The 22,608-nt window shown below is 32.2% G+C and overlaps 1 protein-coding gene across 9 annotated transcripts in view; it reads left to right on the forward strand.

The window, feature by feature from the left end:
- Window positions 1-22,608, forward strand: part of LOC145279835 (calmodulin-regulated spectrin-associated protein 2-like) — a 273,839-nt gene that overhangs the window by 101,375 nt on the left and 149,856 nt on the right. For all 9 annotated transcript variants that reach the window (XM_080131267.1, XM_080131269.1, XM_080131268.1 and 6 more), the window contains exon 2: window positions 16,278-16,373. In XM_080131267.1, the coding sequence (XP_079987393.1) occupies window positions 16,278-16,373 (96 nt within the window). The remainder of the gene's footprint in view (window positions 1-16,277; window positions 16,374-22,608) is intronic.

The following is a 22,608-nucleotide window of genomic DNA, read 5'->3' on the forward strand; positions in this document are numbered from 1 at the left end:
AAAATATGTATAAAATATTTACTAATATGTTCTCAAAAAAAAAAAAAAAAAAAAAAAAGCAGCTGGAAATAGATATGTTAAATCAAAAATACTTACAAAGGATTTTATTTTGTGCGTATGGTTTAAAAGAAAATTATCTGCCTTTTTGTTATAAAGTCAGAGCAGCGTTTAGTATGCTCAAGTTTGAAATAACATCCTTGTTAGTCTGTCTCCATTAACAAAAAAAAAAAAAAAAAAAGTTCTATTTAAAAACCTAAATGGAAACAATAGATTACCTGTTAAATTACTCGTACATAAACAACAAAAATTTTTTAAAAATTCTCTTTAAAAAAAAAAAAAAAAAAAAAAAATCCAATACCCTTGATTAGATTGGTTATAATGTCAGGGGGCAGCGTTTAGATTCAAAATCGATCATAGTAGTTTGAGGGAGGGTGCATTAGTCATAATTTTTTTTATAAAAAATCCTAGTACAAAGATTTATAGTTGGCATTGATTTTGTATAGAAGAGCTGATATGGAAAAAAAAATGAAAATGCACTGAACATAGTGATTGAACAGCTTTCAGATCATAGGACTTATGTGTAGACTAGCAAAAAAACCTGATGTTGTCCGGAATTGAATGAGGAGTAAATGTTTCACCCTCCCATACTTTTATTGTCCCCAAAATCCATGAAATCTCTCATTTTTTTAAAATCAAATCAATTGAGGGATCCCCTCGCACGGTGTACCAGGAGGAAGCTTCACATAACTTAGTCCACAATACATTGAAGTCTAAATTGCACTACAGAATCTGGGACATTCCAGCCCATATCATCCAGTCCTGACACCACCACCCTCAGATATTTTTTTTTTCTTATGAACACCCCATAAAATTTAGGTAAAAACTAAGAGAAATCTGCATCTTCAGCTATATTTCTATAGAGGAACCCCTCCTTTTTTTTTTCTTCTTCAGAGGGTTGATTTTGGTCCAGAAATAAGAAATTGGTGCGTTATGGCACCCTATTTTGGAATCCATTTTAGAAAATTTGCAATTTTGGGGCTATAAATAATCCTCTTGGGTCTAAATTTCAGCTAAGTATGTTTTCAAAGGTGGGGAACCCAAAAATCATAGAAAGGCACCAAATGAAAGGAAAGACTTAATTTTGACAAATTCATGTGCCACTGTGGCACTTTTTAAGAGGTCATTCAGCCCTCTAAAGAAGATCAACAAAAAGGATAACTGTGATCCTTTTTCCTGAAACAACTTTTGGATTTTTAAGATAACATAGGATGAAACTTTCATAAAATCAAAAAGTATCTCTTTGCATCACCACTATTCTGTCATATTTAAACCCTGAAATTTGGTATTTTTCAAAACATTTCTCTTTTCAAGAAAATTGCAATATTTGTGACAGACTAGTATAATCCCTTTAAGTAGAACAAAAACACAGAATTTTAACTCTTTGGAACTTGCTTTACAATTGAATTTTGTCATTACAGTTTTCACCACGTGGAGTATATTAGTTATTTGTGTATGAAATGACAATTTTATTCCAAGTTTGTCAGAATTTTGGCATTTTGTAAATTGTGCTTTGCTTGTGGTGTTCTTTCAGTTTGTTATTGCTGAAGAGACTATCAATAACTTCCTTATGCAGTTCCTATATAATAATACCCAAAAACATTCAACTAAGAATGGTCACACTTTTGACAAAATTTTCTGATTTTAAACAGGCATGATATACCACATATACATTTTTCTGTGCCAAAATTCAATGGGAAATTCAAATCTGGGCATTTCAATGCAAAATCTGAAAATTAAAAAAAATTATAGGCCCAAGATATAGGCGCATTCAATTTTAGGCACTTTTTAGCAAAACATCCATCAGAAATTCCAGAAAAAGTCAAAAATTCTTGGCAAGTATTTACTTTTAAATTGGATAATTTCTTGTAGCCTAATGAGTTATTCATCAAATGAGTATCCATGAGTATTGCTGGAGGCAAAAAGTTTATATCACACAAGTTATATAAAAAAAAATTGCAAAAATCTGGAACATTTTGTCACTTGCAACATACCGTTCTATTGAGCATAAAATACCAGTAACAAAGTTTTGACTTGGGTTCATTGCTTTTTTTTTTTTTTTTAAGACCAATTTAAAGATAGTTCAGATGTTACAGTCATAGATACAATGTGAAACCTGGATGGAAGTTGTGCCGTCATTGCACCATAGTTGCAAAGGATATGGAAGAGAGTTTGACTGAAGAAAGTGATGATTGTGGTATTGAGTTGAAGAAAGGAAAAGTGCATAAAATTGAATGAGTTTGACCATGTCTGATATTTTGCCATTAAAAACTCATGTAGTGCAAAAACTAACGCAAATCATCATGGTACAGAAGAAACTGGAGAGGAGCTATGAAAAACAGAAAGTTATTGCTGAAATTCTTGACATTGGAAGCCCTGAACTTGAAAGCCCTACTTGAAGCAGGGTGAGTGAAAGAGAACGGGTTGCATCATCTGCTGGATGTTATGCAAACCAAATTGAAGAATTGTATGAGAACAAATGAAAAATTTCAACTGATGACTGACCCCTGAAAGTTGTTCGCACAAGAAGGTTGCATATTACTTGAATATAAACATAGTATGTGCCGCCTAAACACTTAAACACAGCCGCAATATTCTTTCATTTCCTAACAAGAAGAAGGGTTTCTCAAGGTTTTGAATCTGTTCAAGCATTCTGTGATGATGACGAATATTTGAGAATGATGCCTGGAGGTAAAGATTATGTGAGCATCGGCAACAAAATTCATGTGCAATCTTCTCTCTACACAGCCTACAAGCAGAAATATCTGAACCACAAAATAAGACTTTTTAAGATTTGCAAACTTCGCCCAAAATGGTGTGTCACTGTGTCATCGTCAGGTTCCCATCCTGTATGCTTTTGCACTTATCAGAATATAAAACTGTTAGTTGATTGTTTTAACAGCAGTTAAAACACAGTTGGAAAGGAAAGCTGAAAAATCTGAAGATGCGAATACTAACAATGAAGCCACCCAACTCCCTAAATTCAACATCACCTACAAGGACTTGATAGCTATGGTAGTGTGTGACACCACAAATCTTGAATGTGCGGTGCGTTGCTGTCAAAACTATCCTGGATATATTACTCTGGAAAAGTACATTCATGACAAATTTGTTGCATTGGACTTAAAATCGAGATGTCTTGGTGGCAGATGTAAACAGGACAACCCTACAGACACACACAGTTGATGTTGAAGATTTCATGGAGTTGCTGGTGTATGGCATAGATAACCCACTCTTATGTAACAAAGAGTCACTCAATTCCTCACACAAATAAAAGATGAGATCACGGAAGAAGAGTGCATCATTCTTCTGGACTTTGCAGAAAATTACCATTATGTGGTGCAGAATGAAATACAGAGATATCACTAGAATAAGTACCAGTGCACAATGCATGCTGGGGTGATATATTTCAAACAAGATGAAAAACTTCAAGACCATTCTTTGTGCATCATATCTGATCTTGACCATAATACCCGTTTCATTGGTGAATTGCAGAGAATTGCCATGGCATGGATCAAGGAGAATTTGCGATAGATTAAAAGAATTGAATATTTCAATGATAAATATAAGTTACAAGGCATTTCTCAATCTTTGTCACCACAAATCTGATTTTGCTATTGATGCAACGTGGACATTCTTTGCAACTAGTCATGGGAAATCCCCTTGTGATGGAATTGGGAGGTATTGCCAAGCGCAAAATACCGTAAGCCAGTTTTCAAATACCTATCAATAACCAAATTTTAATATTCTTGGCAGTTGAGGAATACTGCAAAATATTAATCAAAGGAATTATTTTCCTGACCATTGACAAAGAACACATGGTATCAGTACAAGAAATCTTGTATTTCTGGTACTAGATTGGTGATACCATTCCTGGCACTAGAAGTTGTCATCACTTTGTTTCAACATCAAAATACACAATCCAGGGAAAACAATTAAGTATCGACACAACAATCTTTGATTATTCCTTCCTGGCCATGCCAGCACCACAGAATGAGATACTAGTCTCTCAAATGCAACGACTACAACACTTGTATCTTTGACGGGTTTTGGTGGTTGGCATTGATTGAGATTATAAATAAGGATGAACAAGACCTCACTTGCAAATTCCTGCATCCACATGGACCATCAGCTCAATTTCACTGGCCTGGTACAGATAAGGGATGAATTCCATTAAACAAGATTATCATAAAGATCTCTACACAAAATGTCATCAAATGGAAGAACATATTTCATCACAGATGAGGAAAAACAAAACCCAGAAATACTTTGATAGATGTTGAAAGTACTTAGACTATTTAATTCTGATGATTTTTGTACATATTGGTTTGCATATTTCAGTGATGCATACATAATCTGTTGAATCGTCAAAATTCTCCTGGTGTTTAAGATGACAAAGTCAAAATTTCTGTAAATACAGGGGTTCCCCACTTGGGTTCCGAACATGCAAGGAGAGGGGGGCACATTTTTTGGACACCCATTTGAGATCCATAACCCTGTGGAGAGGGGATAAAGCCATGTTTTTGAGCTATTTAGACCAAGAGTAATTGTTCAAAATTTAAGAGTTTTTTAAGTTAGACAAAAATTTTCCGGCTGAGGTGGGGATTCCCCTGCCCCCACTACAGTGTGGGGAAACTGAAATAAGAGCAGATTTGCTGGTCTGCAGCTCTCACTTGGCATTCTGACTTTTGAAATTTTTAGAAAAATACCAAATTTTGGGGTTTAAATACGCCAGAATAGTGTTAATGCTAAGAGATGCAAAAAAAACAAAAAAACTGCTGTAGTGGCACATGAATTTGTCAAAACAAGGTCATTCCTTTCATTTGGTGTCTTTCTAACCATAATTTGTGGATTCCTCACCCTTGAATATATTGAGTAAAATTTAGGCCCAAGAAGATTATTTTTAGCCCCCAAATTGTAAATTTTCTAAAACGTCCGGATTCCAAAATAGGGTGTCATAAAGCACAGATTTCTTATTTGTGGATCGAAATCAACACTCTGAAAAAAATGGGTTCCTCTATTGAAATATAGCTGAAAATGCAGATTTCTCTTAGTTTTTACCCAAATTTTATGAAATGTTCATAAGAAAATTTGTTGTGGTGTCGGGGCTGGATAATATAGGCTGGAATGTCCCATCTACTGTTGATTTTATAAAATAATCTCCAAATAATGGCTTCACAAGGTTTAAAATGCAAGAGTCAGGTATCCTAGTTCAGTTGTGTTCTAAAAAAAAGAAACCTCCATTTTGAATGTGCTCCAGCTTTGTAAAAATATCTACAGTTGATTTTATAAGCTGGCCCTTACTGCTTGTGCTGTAATAAAACTTCTCGTATGCACTTGTGATATGAATTTGTATAAAAGTGTTTACTTTGGTAAAAATAAGACTTCTTTTAATCAAATTTTTTTTCGATACTTAATGAGATGCATTCCAATACAAAACATACGCAAGAACACTTTCGGAAACATGAAGTACTTTCATGTAAAATTAAAGAAATTGGTCCAGCCATTTCAGAATCCATAGGGAAGAAATACACACAAACAGTTTTTTTATATAATAGTAGAGATAAAGTGAGTTGCATTCAGTTTATTTGAAAAGTTTTTTATGAAGTCACTCCAAACAAGGCGTGAAGCCACTATGTAAGACAGACATCTGCAACAATGAAGTAAGCTATGTCCTGTTATGCAAATGATTCATTTAGTTGACTAATCCATAACATTTGGGGCTTTATATAAGCAAGTATATTTTGTCTATTCAACAGTTAGTAGCTTGCTGCTCAATTCCACTGTAAGGTGATGTACATTGAAAACTTGTAGCCCTCGATCTATTCATCTCAAGTCTTCAGTCAATTAAATACTGCCTGAACTCTTTTTTTTTCTTTTTTTTTTTTTTTTTTTTTTTTTAGGGTCCATTCACCGAGTCAGTTATTACATTCTGGGTTGGTATTGAATGGAGGGAACCTGATAAAGTGAACTCCACATGACTATTCTGAATTGTTGTTACAAGAAAATAATCTTGTGGCCCTGTCAGATAGCTGCCAATTTTGAATCTGATAAGGTGATTAAAACCATACAAGATTTAAGAAGAAAGTGATTCGCTGATTATAAAAATTAAATCATCAAAGTTAATTCACATTAAAGCATTAATTCAATATAGCTGCATTGTTGAAACTTGGATCTTTGCACTGAATTCAGTTTATTCGTTTTGTGTACATCTATTCAGTATTTCTTTGATATTAATGAAATAATATCATCAATAATTCATTAGATCACCGAAGCTAAGCAACGTTCAGCCTGGTCAAATGGGTGACCATTTAGAAATTTTGGGTGCTGCATATGCTTTTTGCTAATATCACTATTGTTTCCAATCATCTAACATCTTCTAGTCACTGGACTCAAGCATTGCCAATTCAGGAGAGGTGTGGTTGGGATTGCACAACCCTTGCCTTGCAATTACATATACAGTTATCCCTTTTAAATTTGAACCAGCTATGAGCAAATAACTGCACTGCCTTATGGATGCCTTGGTAAAGGCTAAGGAAGTAAAGCCTGAGAAAAATCCGTTTTGGAGTCCCCATAGGCGTATAGTGAAACAATGCTACAAAAGTTGCCAGAAAGGTGTTGCAGTGTTGTCTCCGATTGTATTGGCTTACTTTTTTGTCGGACTTTGTTTGACATGTCGAGATGAGAATCCTGGTAACTAGGCAAATTGAGAAGAGTTCGTTTTTCTAAATATCGTCTATCACATTACATTTATAGATTTATTAACTTTCAGATTTTGAATCAATAAGCAAAACTACCACTTGTACATCTAAAGTCTATATTTGAAATTAAAATTGTTTACTATATTATTAAGCACTAAATTATAAGGTTATAGAAAGAATATTTATGAAATTTTGGGGAGAGGGGTATTTGCATTTAAATAGCTTGTAAAATGTTTCATCCCCACACTCTGAATTTTATGAACGATCAAGTCATATGATTTTACAGTAAATGTTTATAAACATCTATAAAATTAATTTTCCCATGATGAATGTTAGATCAACTGAGAAATGGTAATGTATTGGAATTTCTAATGGAAAAAAATAATCAATTAAGAAAATGTGTTTGCAGTCAAATAACTTATTATTAAATTATCCCCCCCCCTCATATTTCTGGTCTACATTATTACTATAAATATTAAAACTATTTGCTTAGTCATTTTTTTTGTGTGTGGGAGGCGGGTACAGGTGACTTGTACAGCATAATCATGTTAACACACTGTTTCTCATTAGATCACGGAAGTTAAGCAATGTTGAACCTGTTCAATGCCAGAGGGAGTGACCATTTGGGAATATCAGGTGCTATATGTAGGATATCTCCCTGCAAGAACTGCAAAAAAAAAAAACCAAAAAAAAAACCAACAACAATGTCATCACCCCTAACTGGGATATACATGCAACTGGGGAATGTTTGTGAATTTGATATCCCATAGACACTTCCTCCTTTGGGAGAAGCCAGTTCTATCTGCCCAGATGCTGCTGGATACCTTTTAAGAGATTAGTTTGAAATAAGGGAATATGTAAATCGGTGTACATCAATTGATTGTACTTTTTTTAATAGATAATTCCACTTAAGACTATAAAATTAAAGGTAAAAAGGGTGGCAGTGTATAAACTTAGCAATATATAAACATATATATATATATGTAGGATCCCCCCCCCCCCAAAAAAAAAAATTAGCTGATCATTAAGATTTTTGGAATGCAACTGTTAGGTGCAAGCATGGATATAGTGGGCTGTATTTAGTTTAGTTTAGCTTTATGCAAGGAGGGGGAGGGATCCTTGTAACAATTCAGATACCTATGATTGCTGTGTAATTTTAACAATTAGTATTAGACATAATATATTAAATATTCACTAATTTTCAGTTTGTTTAGAGTATTTAAGTTTTTAAGGGGTATAATATAGACACATCCTTCCATGTAAAAATTCAAATATTTCAGAATTGCATTAAATTTGATAAGCAAGGTTCCTTGAATTTCAAATTCTTAAGCTTAAAACTTGCATTATTTTGATTTGAGAATAATTTAATGCATTTTGATCATAATTAGAATAAGGATTCTAGACGTAAAGTTTATTATTACGTTTTGGCTTTAATTTTTATAACAGTGATACAGAATTCTGTTGGAGGAATTTTACCCGTCCTGACATGAGTATTCTATTTGTACTAATATACATGTTTTCAGAAATATTTACAGCATTTAGAAATCTTATTTGAAACGGCAATATTATAGATAACAACACAAAGAAAATTTGTGATAACAAGTGTTTACAAAAAGTATTTGGTATGCTAGCGATATTTGTTTGCAAATCAATGTAATGGAATGTCTTATCTCAGACATTAAATTGATTAAAATAAAAAAAGGAAATACACAAGATCTTTCACGTTTTAATAACGTTACAATTGAGTCTATTATATAAATTATGTACTTTTTGAAAAATTTTTTTACCTACTTAAAGAATATGCTTCATATTCTAGTTTGCTGGTGCAAAAAAAAAAAAAAAAAGCTTTTCTTTTTTTTACTAGGGAGTTTACTGATTATCAAGCCCCAAAGGCCACTATACAATTAGGATTAATGGAAATTAGGTGGTTATGATCAGTAATGGTGGTACTTTGTTAGGATTTAATTATTTAAAAGGATGTCTTGACAAGAACTTGTTTACTTTAGACTTGAAAACAATCATGTTATATGTTAGTTGAGAAGCAGTGCTGTGGTATTGTGTTCCACAGATGAGTAAGTGTAGGAAAGAAATATTGCCCGCAAAATTTGTTTAGCTTTAGTCACAGATTGAGAGTAAATGAAATTGTCGACACTTGTAGTATAATGAATGTGGTTTTGTATTATGCCAAGAGTCTCTTTTCCCTGTTCTTTTGCTTCAGAAATACACTTGTATTTTACTAAAGTCGTATTTAAATAAAATATTCTACACTGAGAATAATCTTCAATTTTATTTAATAGCTGATATACTCGTTTCAAACCAACTGAACTTGTATAATATTCATGCCAACCAGTATTTTAACAGTTAACTGATAATCATTGACCGAGTATTGCATGCAGTAGCAAAATAGTTTTGTAATCGTTAGTGTTCTAAAGAGTTTTCTCATGTTTTTGTTACCAAGTGCTACAACTGAATTTGTGATTAGTTTCCACATTGACATATGTTTTAAAAGTTATGTCAATATAGAACAACTTGGCAACGTCAATGAATTATCATCTAAAAGAAATGATCCATAAATAATTCATGTTTACAATATGACTCCTTCACGTGTTTCGCTCTTAATGAGATAAGACAGAAATCGTGTCTATTTCTGGAGTGGTGTCTGAAGAGTACCAACAAAGGAAGATAACTTATAACTGACTGTAACATTGCTTGTTCCACATATGAAGTAATGTTTTTGTTTATTTCACAAAGAACTGCAAAGAAAATTATTTCTCGATTGCCATTTATTATTGCAATCTTGATTCACAATCTTGTTTTGTATTTTTTTTTTTTGTTCAATTTTGCGCCATCTTTTTCACAATATTTGTGTAGCCTGTTATTCTTGCTTTGTTCTCTATATATACTTTAATTATATTTTCATATTTGTTGCCTTTCTATGCCATATATAGGTAAAAGTTCATGATCGTACCTTGTTAGTTGCTTGTTCTTGTATGTATTTTTTCTGTCGGCCTTCTAGACTGAGGGAATGCTGGCTGCAAATAAGTTCTTCCATACCTCCAAAAAAAAAAAAAAAAAAAAAAAGATTAAGAGCAACTGTTAAAGGCAGATGAGGCATCTTTACCTTAATTTTTGTTTCAAATTGCTGATTGGTGGGAGGAATAACATAAATCGATAATCACTTTAATCATATCTTGCATAGCATTTACATTCACATTTGTAGTACTCCCAAGGAACTACCTGCTTCTCTCACTCGTACATTCTTTTGAGAGTCATGTGACATATGTTTCTAAACAATTCCCTCAGCTCCAATAAGTCTACCCTCCAGTTAACTAATTTGACTTTGGCTGAATTTTCAGATCCTGTTATTTTCAAGTAATCAATTTATATACTTGTCTTTAAGTATTAAAGTTAAACTAAATAGGCCTAGCATTTTTTTTCCCGTTAATCATACTATATATTTTACTTGTTGTACCAATGAAAACTCCATAGTTTTTTTATTACAGATAATGCAGGTTCGTAGTGACAATATTTATGTATAGCACTTGTAATAATTTGGATGGATTGAACTGTCTGCCTTCCAAGCAAGTGCAGCATCTCTTATCACTTTTGCAGATCCTTAGCTAGGTCACATGATACAGTTAAGTAACCATGATGCTATAGCCAGAGACCAATTATTTATAGGCCTTATATTGCTGCTAAGTTGCTTTTAGATTGTTGCTGCCCAGGTCTTGAACTGCCCACAAGTTTATTTGTATTAATCAAGTAGAGGATTTGGTGGATGAGCTCTTCCTTCAAGCACTGTTGCATTCTCAAACCATCTTAGTGTTGAAGGTTGGACAGTAAGAGTCAGATGCACTTATCGAAAAAGAGTTTGAATTGGTACTTTATCCATATAGTGATACTATTGATGTCCCCTTCGCCAAAATATTAGGAAGTAGGGAGAAGAGAAAAATATAACAAAAGAAGAAAAAAGGTGTGGAAAATGGAGTTGGTAGAATGGCAATGGATAGAAATTTGTTCACTAGTGCAGACAAAAGAAAGCTGAGGTGTGACGGTAACAAAAGGATCGAACAGTGGATGTAGATATATTTTGGGTTAGTTTGAGGAGTGGCAATAAGTTTACAACAGTAAATGAGTTTTATGACAGTTGGCAGTGATAGTTAGTTGAGTTACGAATTTGACAAGGAAGTTGGATCATGGCTTGGACTAGGTCAGAGTTTTGGGAGATCGAGATGAGCTGACATCAACTGATAAACTGTGACTTGACAGAAAGACTGATATGGATGTCAGAGCCCAGATGGTAGTTTCCCACGATGGTGTCACACATGTACTCAGTTCAATAATATATACAGAAAGTGACAGTTTGTTTTTCTTTGGAGCTTTTATATTTTTTTATATACTTGTGAATGTGTGCACACCCTCATGACAGCCACCAGTGTGAGAGACAATGATACAGCCACAAGAGAAGACGAAGAAGAAAACCATGACAATGTTGTGGTTGGTGATATTGTTGAGCAGTGGATCACATGGTTTTATCAGAACATTGTGGCAGCAAAGACATGTTGTCAAAGACTGAGCCTCAGCAGATTTCTATGTAAATCATTCTTTCTAGAGAAATGTTCCAGGTACTTATGCAGAATAAACCGTGCTATATTTTTTTTTTTAAGATAAGATTTTCAAGTCCAATTTTTACAGTATCTTTTGCTTTATTAAATTGTTAGATGAAAGTACAGAATAGTTTTGAAGTCTCCCCTGTTAAGAATGGGTTTCTAAATGACGTTGTTTCAGCATTGATAGTATTCTGCCTAAGTATCAAGTTCCATTTATATATCTGCCTTCCTTGTTGCTTCCGTGAAATTGACCGTTCTGAGATGATACTTAAGCTTGCATTCAATCATCTTATTTTGTGTTGTGTACTCAACTTGTGTCAGTATATTAGATGTAAATATGTATTTTGAATCCTGGGTATTGGTGCAATTTAGATTTTCGGAGATATCAATTGTATTACAATTCATTTCTAGTGTTTTAATTTTAATCATTTGAATTCTAAAAGGATTTATTACACTTCAGTATTTAAGAATTTATTCTGTAACATAAGTGTTTGTAGCTGCCTTTTTTTATTATTAATCAGCATCATATTCGGTTTAACATTCGTTTTACATGCTGGTATGCATTTAAAATCAAGAAATTGACTTCCAAACTACCTTATCTCTGGTTAGGTCTTCATTCTGCTTTCTCTCAAATACATTTTTATCACTGTCCTTGGTCTTCACGTGTAAACTAAATTTTCTTCATTGTTTTATATCTACTGAACCAATAACTCTGGCAATGGCAGTAATGACATAAGTTCCCTGAACTTATTCCATCAATCCCTAACTCCTGCAATCCCACTAACATCTGCTCCACCTTATGATCCAATGCTATCACAATGTAACAAAACTTGTCAACGTCAATAGTTTCTATTGTAGACACGGCCAAAACACAGAAAAATCAAGTTGATGTTTTTTTTTTTTTTTTTTTTTTTTTACTAATTAAAATCTATTAAAATCCAATATTTCTGAAGAAATTTTCATTTTTGTTTTTTTCCTTTCCCAGAAAGATAAAACCCTGAATTTTATATTTAAAAATAGAAAATATTTTTTCAATAAGTTTTAATAGAATCCCCCCTCCCCAAAAAATAACTTTGAGTATCAATTTTTTTCACTGAAAAAAAAAAAAAGTAAGCATTAAACAAAGCTTAAATATTTTAAAAAACTGTGTTTTTTTTTTTTTTTTTTTTTAATGTCTAAATAAGATTTAGAATGATTTGTTTTAAGTATATGCAAAAATATTAGAATATTAATACTTGAATTTTAAATTATAAATTATTCCAAGTCGATAATTCGAGATGTTATTTCGAATTGTAAGCTTTTTAAAACCATGGGAACCTATACCGGTTACAAAAAGCTAAACTAAATATGCTGTTTTCTGATTTTTTTTTTACAATTTGTAGTATTATATATTTCAATTTTAATACATTTTTCAATCTGCTCTTATAATTTCCAAATTTTTTCTTTATATTTTCCTCAGAATGATTTTTTTTTTTTTTAAATTTATTTTTATTTATGAAATTATTTTCCATTTTCTAATAACAAATAAACCACATTATTTCACCTTTAACCAGATTGTACTGTATTTTTCCTCAATTTTGTAAAAAAAAAAAAAAATCTATTCATTAACGGATTCAATATTTTACTTAATTTCATTTAAAAATAATGGTAAGACGCTTGCTTTCAGTCCACTTTGAACGCTTGTCTTTGTATAATTTCATTGGTTGATTTGTCATGTGATGTCAACAAACATGCAAACGACATCCTTATGATTTTGAATGTTTTTTCTTTAAATGAAATTTGTGTGTTCAGAAAATAGCATGTATTTGCCATCATACTCCAGGGAATTTCAAGTAAGCGGTAAATTGCAGAAGAAATTATTTTAAATTTCCAGTGTGTGTGTGTTTTATGGTATCGATTCATTAAAGCATTCTCTATTTAATGGTATATTGGCAACAATTGGACTTTCTAAAAGAAAATAATAAAATTTATTTAAGTTGGGTTTTTCATAAAAATAATAAAAATATTTTTTTCTTATGCTAATCTGAAAGATAATTATAACATTAAACGAATTTCGCAGTTCAAAACCGAAAATGGCAAAAATTAAACACGTTCAAAATTCAGGCCTTCATTCTCAGAATTAGATGGCCTGCTGTTGATTTAAAAAAAATTTTTTAATCCCCCCCCCTCACACACACACACACACACACACACACACACACACACACACACACACACACACGAGAAATATGTTCAAGTTCGGCTTTCTATTTTAAGAGTAAGAGTAACCAAAAATAAAGGAGTGGGATTCTGTATGCAAAAAGTGTGTATAATGTATATATATTTAGTAATGTGATTGACAATTTAAAATTCAAATTAGAATTAAAAATTAAAAATCTGTTTCATAAGAAGGAACAACAACAAAGGCAATGCTCTTTAGACTACTGTTCTAATCCCCTTTAAATTATATATATATATATATATATATATAGAATATGAAAAAATAGTTATAAAGCTTGTTCTTCACTTAATAATCGGTGAAAATTTCATATTGATTAGATAATTATCTGAATTTTGGTAGATTTTTAAAGAAAGACTATATCAAAACAAACCTTACAACCCACTTCCATTTTGTCTATCGCTATTCTATTGATAACTACAAAACTCTGAATTGATAAGAATAACTAGTTCTTTGTACATAGTCGAGTCTGAGGCAAAAATGATTTATTTTAGATTGAGTGAATGAAAATAAAATGAAGGTGGTATTTAAATTTAATAATTTGAAAAAGATAAAATTGCTGTTCTAGACTGGCACATTATTTATGCTTTCTTCAAACTTAAAATCTAACAATTCATTTCAAACGGGTTGGGAATCTGTTGAAAAACAAAATCTACTCTGTCAGTTTTAAATGTACTGAATCCAACTTCTGTTCTAAAAGTTATGCTTATTTATGCATTGTGAATTAAGATTTAACAGAAATACACCAAGTAGATATTGATATTTAAAATGCTAAAACATAGAGGATACAAAATAGAATTTTCTAGAATAAATAAAATGCTTGACAATGTTCCAATATTAAGAAATAATTTGTGAAGAAAAATTTAATAACTGGTTTGTAGATTTCTCTAATAGAGAAATGTATGCAATTTTGATTAAATTATTACGAATACTAATTTGGCGGTAGGTTTTACAAGGTTTTATGGGTAGGAAAAAAAACCCCATAAAAATATATTTAAAAATGTTTTAATTTATTTTATGTAATATATATATATATATATATATATATATATATATATATATATATATATATATATATATATATATATATAAACAAATATTTAATATTTTTGTAAATTAGACACAATTCGCAGGATTTGGTACTATTTACTTGTCAATAGTACCAAATCCTGCAATTTTTTTAAAGTATAAAGAGAGGTTTTCTATCTTACATGATAAAATAACACAAATGGTGGTGGTGAACAAATGAACATGTTTTGTTTTTTTTTATCCCCCCCCCTTAAATGCATAGCTTTATTAGTTTATATTGTTCATGATCATTCTTAAATGTTCAACTTAAAAGGAAATTGTTTCGATAAATAAACCCAACCAATAGTGTTCAATCTCTTGAACTCTAAAGAGGCTAGCCAAAAAGTAAGCCATTCAAGAATCCAATATGAAAGGAAGGAGGTTATAAGCTTGGCTGACAAAGTCTGCATTTAAACAATGTTTGATGCTAAACAGCATCTGATAGTGCGATTCATATTTGGGAGTTTTGAGAAGTTTTAGGTCGTCCTTTAGTTACTATTACTCCTGGATTTGCTCAGTTGGGTGGTATGTCAATTTTACTTTTAATTTTATAGTTTTACAAGATATACACCTACAAATCAAGTTTTGGAATTTTTATTTTTAGATGGGTGATAATTTGTATTTGGATTACTGTTCTCATATATTCTCATCATTTTGATCAATATTATCTCTGACCTTTTTTTCTAACTCAAAAATCTTTATGGGATTTGTAACTGAACTCTTTATTCAATTCACAGGAGTGTATACATTTTAATTCTTCTAGAGTTTAAAGGTTCCATCCTCAGTACGGGTGATATTAAGAACATCAAGAATTACTCAAACAAAACTTGTACATGATCGTAGTTGAAGGAACAGCACTCTAACCCAGTGGATTAAATAAATGGTTTATTTCTAGATTTCTGACAAAACATCTGAAGGTTGAATCGATTAAAACATTGTGAAATAATATCAAAAATAAAAACTATAGCCTGAATACTCCAAAACAAGTTATATATATATTACTCATGTTCATCCCTAACAAGGCATATTGCCACTTGGACATAATAGTCATATACAGTCTGTATCAAATCAAATAATCCAATGTTGGTTTGCATATCAGTTCAACAACCAACTCTCACATGTGTATGTTTATAAATACTCGTAAACACAAGATGGTGATTACAGGCTCAATTGCTATTCTTAATGTGCTGTTTGTGTGTATACTTTGCTTTCTCTTGCCTATTTAGATTTAAAAATAAAAAAATGTTAAATTTAATCCTTTAATTATGTATACATTAGATTTTTAAATCTAATTCGGAAAATTATACAATAATTGAAAATAAATTAGGCACAAAACCATCGTTTTTTTTTTTTTTTTCGTTTTTTTTCCCCCATTTTTTTTTATTATGCATACATAGATAGATGGATATATAGAAAAAAAAAAACGGATTTTTACATAGATTGCTAGAGTTTCTCATGAATTTTGTTTGTTAGTTTTCCTTTAAAAAAAACACATTTTTGCCTAATTGTTAGAGCTTTACCTCAATTTTTTGTCGCTATTTAGCTGAATTTTATTTTTTTTCTCACTTTTTATTTATTTTTTTTTCTTCTCTCCATCTTAATATTATTTTAATTTCCTTTCAGGCTAAGCTGCGCCTTTCTTTGCTCTGGTTACTCCATCGGGCTTATGCAGATCAAGTTCCAAAAGAGTTTCAAGACCCATTATATGAAAACAGCGATGTAAGTTTGGTTTAAGTTTTTAATTTCAATTTCATGGATTTATTAAAACATTACTTATTTTAAACAATAATCTAATTTCAACTTGTCTATAATACAATTACATTTCCATATATTCAGAATATCAATTTTTCTTGGAGGCTTTGTCAGAAATAAATGAAAACCAAATGTACATCAATTAGATTGCTGAACTTTTATGCACTGATGAAACCTAGAGAAAAACAGTTGATATTTTATATACCATGAAAATTTGTTGAGAAAGGGAGAAACAATTGTATGCTAGTAAGCTTTTTGGTGAATAGATGGAAGTTTGTTCCTTGAATTAAGTAGGGTTTCATGACATTAAATTAAGAGCTTTACTTATACACTATTGAGATATAACTTAAGCCTTTGTGTCGATGAAATCACATGCACACATTGTAGCATAATCCTGTCAATACACTAGTTCTTGCTGGATTGCCAAAGTTAAGCACTCACCATAGTCTTTTTTTTATAGTGGATTTAAAAAATTTTTTTCAATGTATTTCAGTTGGTAGGGAAAGTGTGAGGGGTAATTAAACGTAACATAGTAACTTTCAAACACGTCGTTAGATGACGCCCGCATTTCACAATTGAGGCACGGAAGCATAAAATGGAAACAGTATCTCCCGCTTTTCTCCAAAACTGCTTACTTATTTATTATTACTCATTTTTTATTGCATATCTTTTTTTAATAATTTTTTATTCAAGTTAATGTTATATATATTGGCAAATTGTTTAGATATTTAAAAAATATATTTATTTGCAGAAATTTAAAAAAGCTATCAATGTGCTGCATTGTGTTTCAGCTTAGAAAAGTCTTCTTTTTTTTTTTTTTTTTAAAGTGTTCGTTTAATTTATCTAGATATTTGGAAAATATATTTATAGAAACGTGAAACTTTGTTTCGAATTCTAATAAGATTCTTTGTAAATTTGTTATCAGTTTTTCCTTTTTTTTTTTAAATGTAGTTACGTTTTTTTTACGTTCATTGTTTTTTCATGTTTCTGTAAATAGATATATTTTTAAAATATCTAAAGTGTTTGCCAAAAAATAAAATAAAAATTGATAAAAAAAAGTTTACAAATTCAAAACGATATTTTGTGATACATTCATAGTTTTTTTCATATTTCTGGTAATATATGTTAAAACATAAATATATTTACACAATATATCTCAATATTTTGCCTAAATATATAAGTAAACAGTTTGGGAGAAAAGCGGTGGTATTGTTTCCATTTTGTACTTCATTACCTCAATTGAGGGATGCAGGCACCCCCTAGTGACATGTTGAAAAGTTAAGCTACCATATTATGCTCAATTACCATGTGAGATGGTTGTTTGACTTACTATTTGCTATCTCACTTCCCCTCACCACTTGAAACAGTTTCATCCGAGGACTAGAGGAAAGGCACTTACTTTACTCCAACTAGATATAGTATATGTATTTATTTATATACAAATAAATACACTTTAGTCTTTGTTGAGTGCAGGATACCTAAGTAACATAATACATTTAGCTGTAACACTGTACTGTAATTTAATATTACCCGATCCTCAGAAGTGAAGCATGGATTTTCTTTCAACAAGGTAAAACCAGGAAGAAACATGGTACAATGGGGAAAGGAGTTGCTGGTTACTTTTAATGCATCTAAAACCAAGCTTCTCTCTTTACATCAACATTCTGATCCACATCTGGCATCAATTGAAATGAATGGCTCTCGTCTTGAGGAGGCCTCAAGTTTTTACAAGCTTCTGGGCTTGACTGTTACTCCTGATCTTAAATGGAACACGTACATCAAATCTGTTGCCAAGGCTGCTGGAAAAATGGTGGGATCTTTCTATCGATCCAGTAGATATCTCACTGCTGATACAATTCTCTATCTATATAAGAGCCAGGTACGTCCAAGGATGGAATACTGTTGCCACATCTGGGCAGCAGGACTTGTCCTGCCTTGATAGAGTTCAAAATAGACTTCGTAGCTTTGTAGGAGATGTACTTTTCTCTTCCCTGCAACCTCTATCTCACAGAAGAGATGTTGCGAGTTTGTCTCTGATGTATCGTTATTTTCATGGAAAGTGTTCGACTGAGCTTCAGTCTATGGTCCCCCCTCGCCAAACTTTAGCAAGAAACACTCGTCTAGCTGAAAACACTATCAATAATTCCCCCACTCTTTATCTGTGCCTAAACCTAAATGTAAATTCCATGAACAAAGCTTGTTTCTTAGAACTGCACGCCTGTGAAATTGTCTTCCGTTTTCCTGCTTTCCAGCTGACTACAATATGGTTGTCTTCAAGTCTAACGTAAACAAGTTCTTGATGAGCCATTCCATATAAGTTAACAAATTTACCGAATTTTCATTACTAATGATTACTATATTTCCAATTTCTACTGTACACTCTTTAACCGTTATCCACGAGGTACCTCTTGGCCTTGATAATATGCTGATGCCTGTGTAAAAAAAAAAAAAAAACTGTTTACATGTGGGCCACAGAAGTTGATTTAGGTCTTTATTTGTCAACATGATTATTATACTCGGAAGTAACATTTTAATATACTCATTGACTGGCATTATTGAAGTTAAACCCTTCGAAGAATAACTGCACAATCAGTTAATACTTTAGAAGCGGATAATTATCCAATTTTGAAAGCAAGCTTATTGTTGATCAATGTGAAGGTCAAGTGAGCCAGAGCCGGATGAAGTTCAAAATTGTGAATTCATTAAGTATTGTCTCATTTAGGTTAATCCATAAGCTGTCAGAATTTTTGTTTTCATGTCGGTGAGAATGAAATCTGGATGGGGAAGTAGATGAACGCCATTTTAAAAATCATTCAGAAAAAGACAAATAATGAAGAACAGCCATTAAAATTTTGGCATATTTTCATTTGCTATAGGATTTGAAATTAGTTTTGTTTGAATTGCTTACAAGATGGATTGTTCTCGTTAGTTCTGCAGGCAACCGGTTAGTATGTACAGCATTAGATATTAAGTGTTTAATATATAGGAAATATGCTATTTATTTATCTAACAGTAACATAAAGTTATTTTATGAGATTAAAAAAAGTTGGACCCAAATAGCATTTAAGCTGACAAAGCTGATATCAAACTTTGATTCTGAATAGTCAGTTTTTATGTCATGGTTGTCATTCAAACTATAACATTACACTGATATGGCAAAGGCAATTTTCCAGCTGTCAGAGAAATGGGATTTGGTAAAGCATTTGTTGGCAAGGTCGACCTATGAATTTTTCATTAGTATATCAAGTCCACATGAATTGGAAGTACCAAGTTTAAAAAAAAGTTTTTAATATTTAGGACAAGAGGAGTGATGATCAGATCAAGTGTAGTTTTTGTCTGTAGTAAAAGATTTGTGAGGGAGTAGTTCGGAGTCTAATATGGAGTTTATGGTGAACCATTAGCAAGAAGTTAAGCCTTATCCCTTGCCATGCAAGCAACATGGTGGTACAATAGTGTGGAATTGTTGATGGCCCATAGTTACTTTCCAGAAATCATGAGTTCCTAATTTTTGCGACTTGATGTGCTTTCTTCTCGGTATACTTACATTCACCTGCGACTATTACACTTTTACAATGATTTATCGATGTGTAACTGACATTGTAGTTGAAATAGTAGAATGCTTGCTGGTTATGCTCAATAACATTGCACAGGTTGGAATAAATCATTTGGAGAATGAAATTTGCTATAGAATTTGTGTCGGGACATTTGCTTCAATGTCTGTTTTGATCCATTCTGTTGCCTCATTTACATATTGTTCAGCAGGGCAAAAGAAAATTTAATTTCATGAGGCATCTGAAATCTCTAAGATATTACCAACAGAAAGTTTGGAAATCTTTCATTGTTTTAAGTCACAGCACTTCAATTTAGTAGTCGGAGATTTAAGGTGATGTCAGCCATTATCACAAGGTGATCAGCATTCTCAAGTGGGCTATGGACAACCATAACACAAGCTTCTGGTAGCGTTGTCAAAAATAAGTTGAGAAATAAGGCTTGCTGTTTTTCATGATCTAGGAAAGGGTTTGGAAATTCAGTTTTTGAGAAGGAATATGCAATAGAAAAATTATGCCTGCTCTTACCAGCTGTTTCTCTGTCGTGGACATAAATCCCTAAATATGTATCTGGCATTCATCGGAGATACTCAAGTAAACTACAGTCCTGGGTCAAAAGAGAACTATAGAAAATACAAGTCACTGTATGGTTAATCTAAAGCACATGTGCACCTGATTGTAGACTAAATTCACTAATTAAGGGGGTCAGTGTTACATATAGACATTCAGCCTGTTAATATGCTTGTCAGCCTTTATGATAGTAGGAGGCATCCTGACATATTAAGATTACTAAAGGAAATTGAGGGGTATAGATTAGGATTCTATGTCCCGGTTACTTCTAAGTTCTAATAAATTTGTGAAAGAGAGCCTCAAGGGAGGAGGCAATTTGATTGGGGGGGGGGGGTCTAGTTTGTCCAATCCAGTCTATATAAGAACAATAAGAAGGGGCAAAAAAACAAAACAAAGTTGGCATTTTTTCAATGTCTGAAAAAAGTTCATACAAGTAGACTATTAGCAGTCCTTATCTATGAGAGCTTTGTGATATGGTACTATAGTTATTCCGATATTATTCAATTGTTCATAGAACAGTCACTCAAAATTAATCGACTGGTTAACTATCGGTATAGACTTTGTACCCTCCGAGAATTACCAACAAAAACTTAACGGCCAGCTGTAGTTCATTTCAGAATGCATTGCTGCAATTGCACACTGAAACTAAAATTGCCTTCAGGACTGCCAGCAACCACTGCCAAAAAGTAATAAAGAATGTGAGACATATGCTCAGTCCGTCAAGTCTAAAATAGCGGAGCAGTGGTTTAATTCCCACAAGTTTTGACAAATAATGGAGTCTAAAACAAGTATGTTCTCCATCCTAGTTAGCATCTGATAAAGCCAAACTCTTTGCTAAGAACTTTGCAGCAGATTCTACTCTTTGCGATCAGGTCCGCTTAACCTCTGTATTTCCTCCTGTGACTGAAAACACTATACAACATACAAATATCTGACATTTTTAAATTTTTGAGATGAGGATTAGTTATTTGTATTTTGATTCATGGGACTACTGTTCTCATTTGGAGTGTGATTTTCACATTTCTGTGGATGTAACCTCCGACCTTCCTCAGGTATATCTTGGCGAACTTGAGGAATTTTGAATGGAATTTCGAGCAGAACCCTTTATTTACTTCACGGGGGTAGCGTGCACTTGTTCCATCAGTCATGACCGACTAGAGGTCCTAAGTAATACGTACTTGTACTTTTTGGTCGCCCACACTGAGGATTGAATCTTCAGGAGAATATCGGTCCTGGATATGACCTTAAACTATATCCAGTGGTGAGGGCCCAGCTTGCGGGCTTTGGGGAGTGTGGAGCCACCCTTTAATTACCATTGCTCCCAGGTCCACTCTGACCCAGAGTGGTAGTACCTGTTAGGGTCCCAACTATGGGTTAAATAGAAACTGATTTGAAAACAACAAATATATTCTATTAAAAAATTTTTCTTAAAAATCTTTGGATTTGGCATTAAATAACCCGAAAAGGGTTGATATGCCATAAAACAAAAAGAACCAACCAACCAATCAGGAGAATATCACTTTTTACAATTAATTTTTCCAAGTACTCTAATCACTGTGCCATGGGTCCTTGTGGACAGTTCTAGTATGAATTTTAGGAGCCTTAAACCTATTTTATTTCTAGTTGTAAATATCACTATTTCTTACTAATTATTAACACACACATATATATATATATATATATATATATATATTAAGTAATGTGATTTATAATTTAAAAGTTTTAAAATTTTTAAAATTTAAAAATCAAAATTTAATTAAATTAAAAATCAGTTTCATAAGAAGGAACAACAACAAAGTCAATTATCTGTACGATCGTTTCGGAAATCCGTGCTTTTTATTTGTGGTATACATGAAGTCACGTAGAATAATTATACATAGTTTTTTTGGTAAGCACGGTCTCCTCATCAGCAAATTTAGGAGGATTTCTATTGAATTGAAAAGACACCAAAAATAAACCTAGCATTAAAAGTAAGGCAGATGAATCTGAAAAATTGAAGTAAAAGGTTTGGATATAAAATTTATAAGAAAATTAATAAGGAAATTGGTATAGGTTAGAGATAGAAATGAGTAGAAAAAATATAT

The sequence above is a fragment of the Euprymna scolopes genome, chromosome 7 (genome assembly GCF_053919585.1).
Source record: "Euprymna scolopes isolate OS-2025 chromosome 7, ASM5391958v1, whole genome shotgun sequence".
NCBI classification, from domain to species: Eukaryota; Metazoa; Mollusca; class Cephalopoda; order Sepiida; family Sepiolidae; genus Euprymna; species Euprymna scolopes.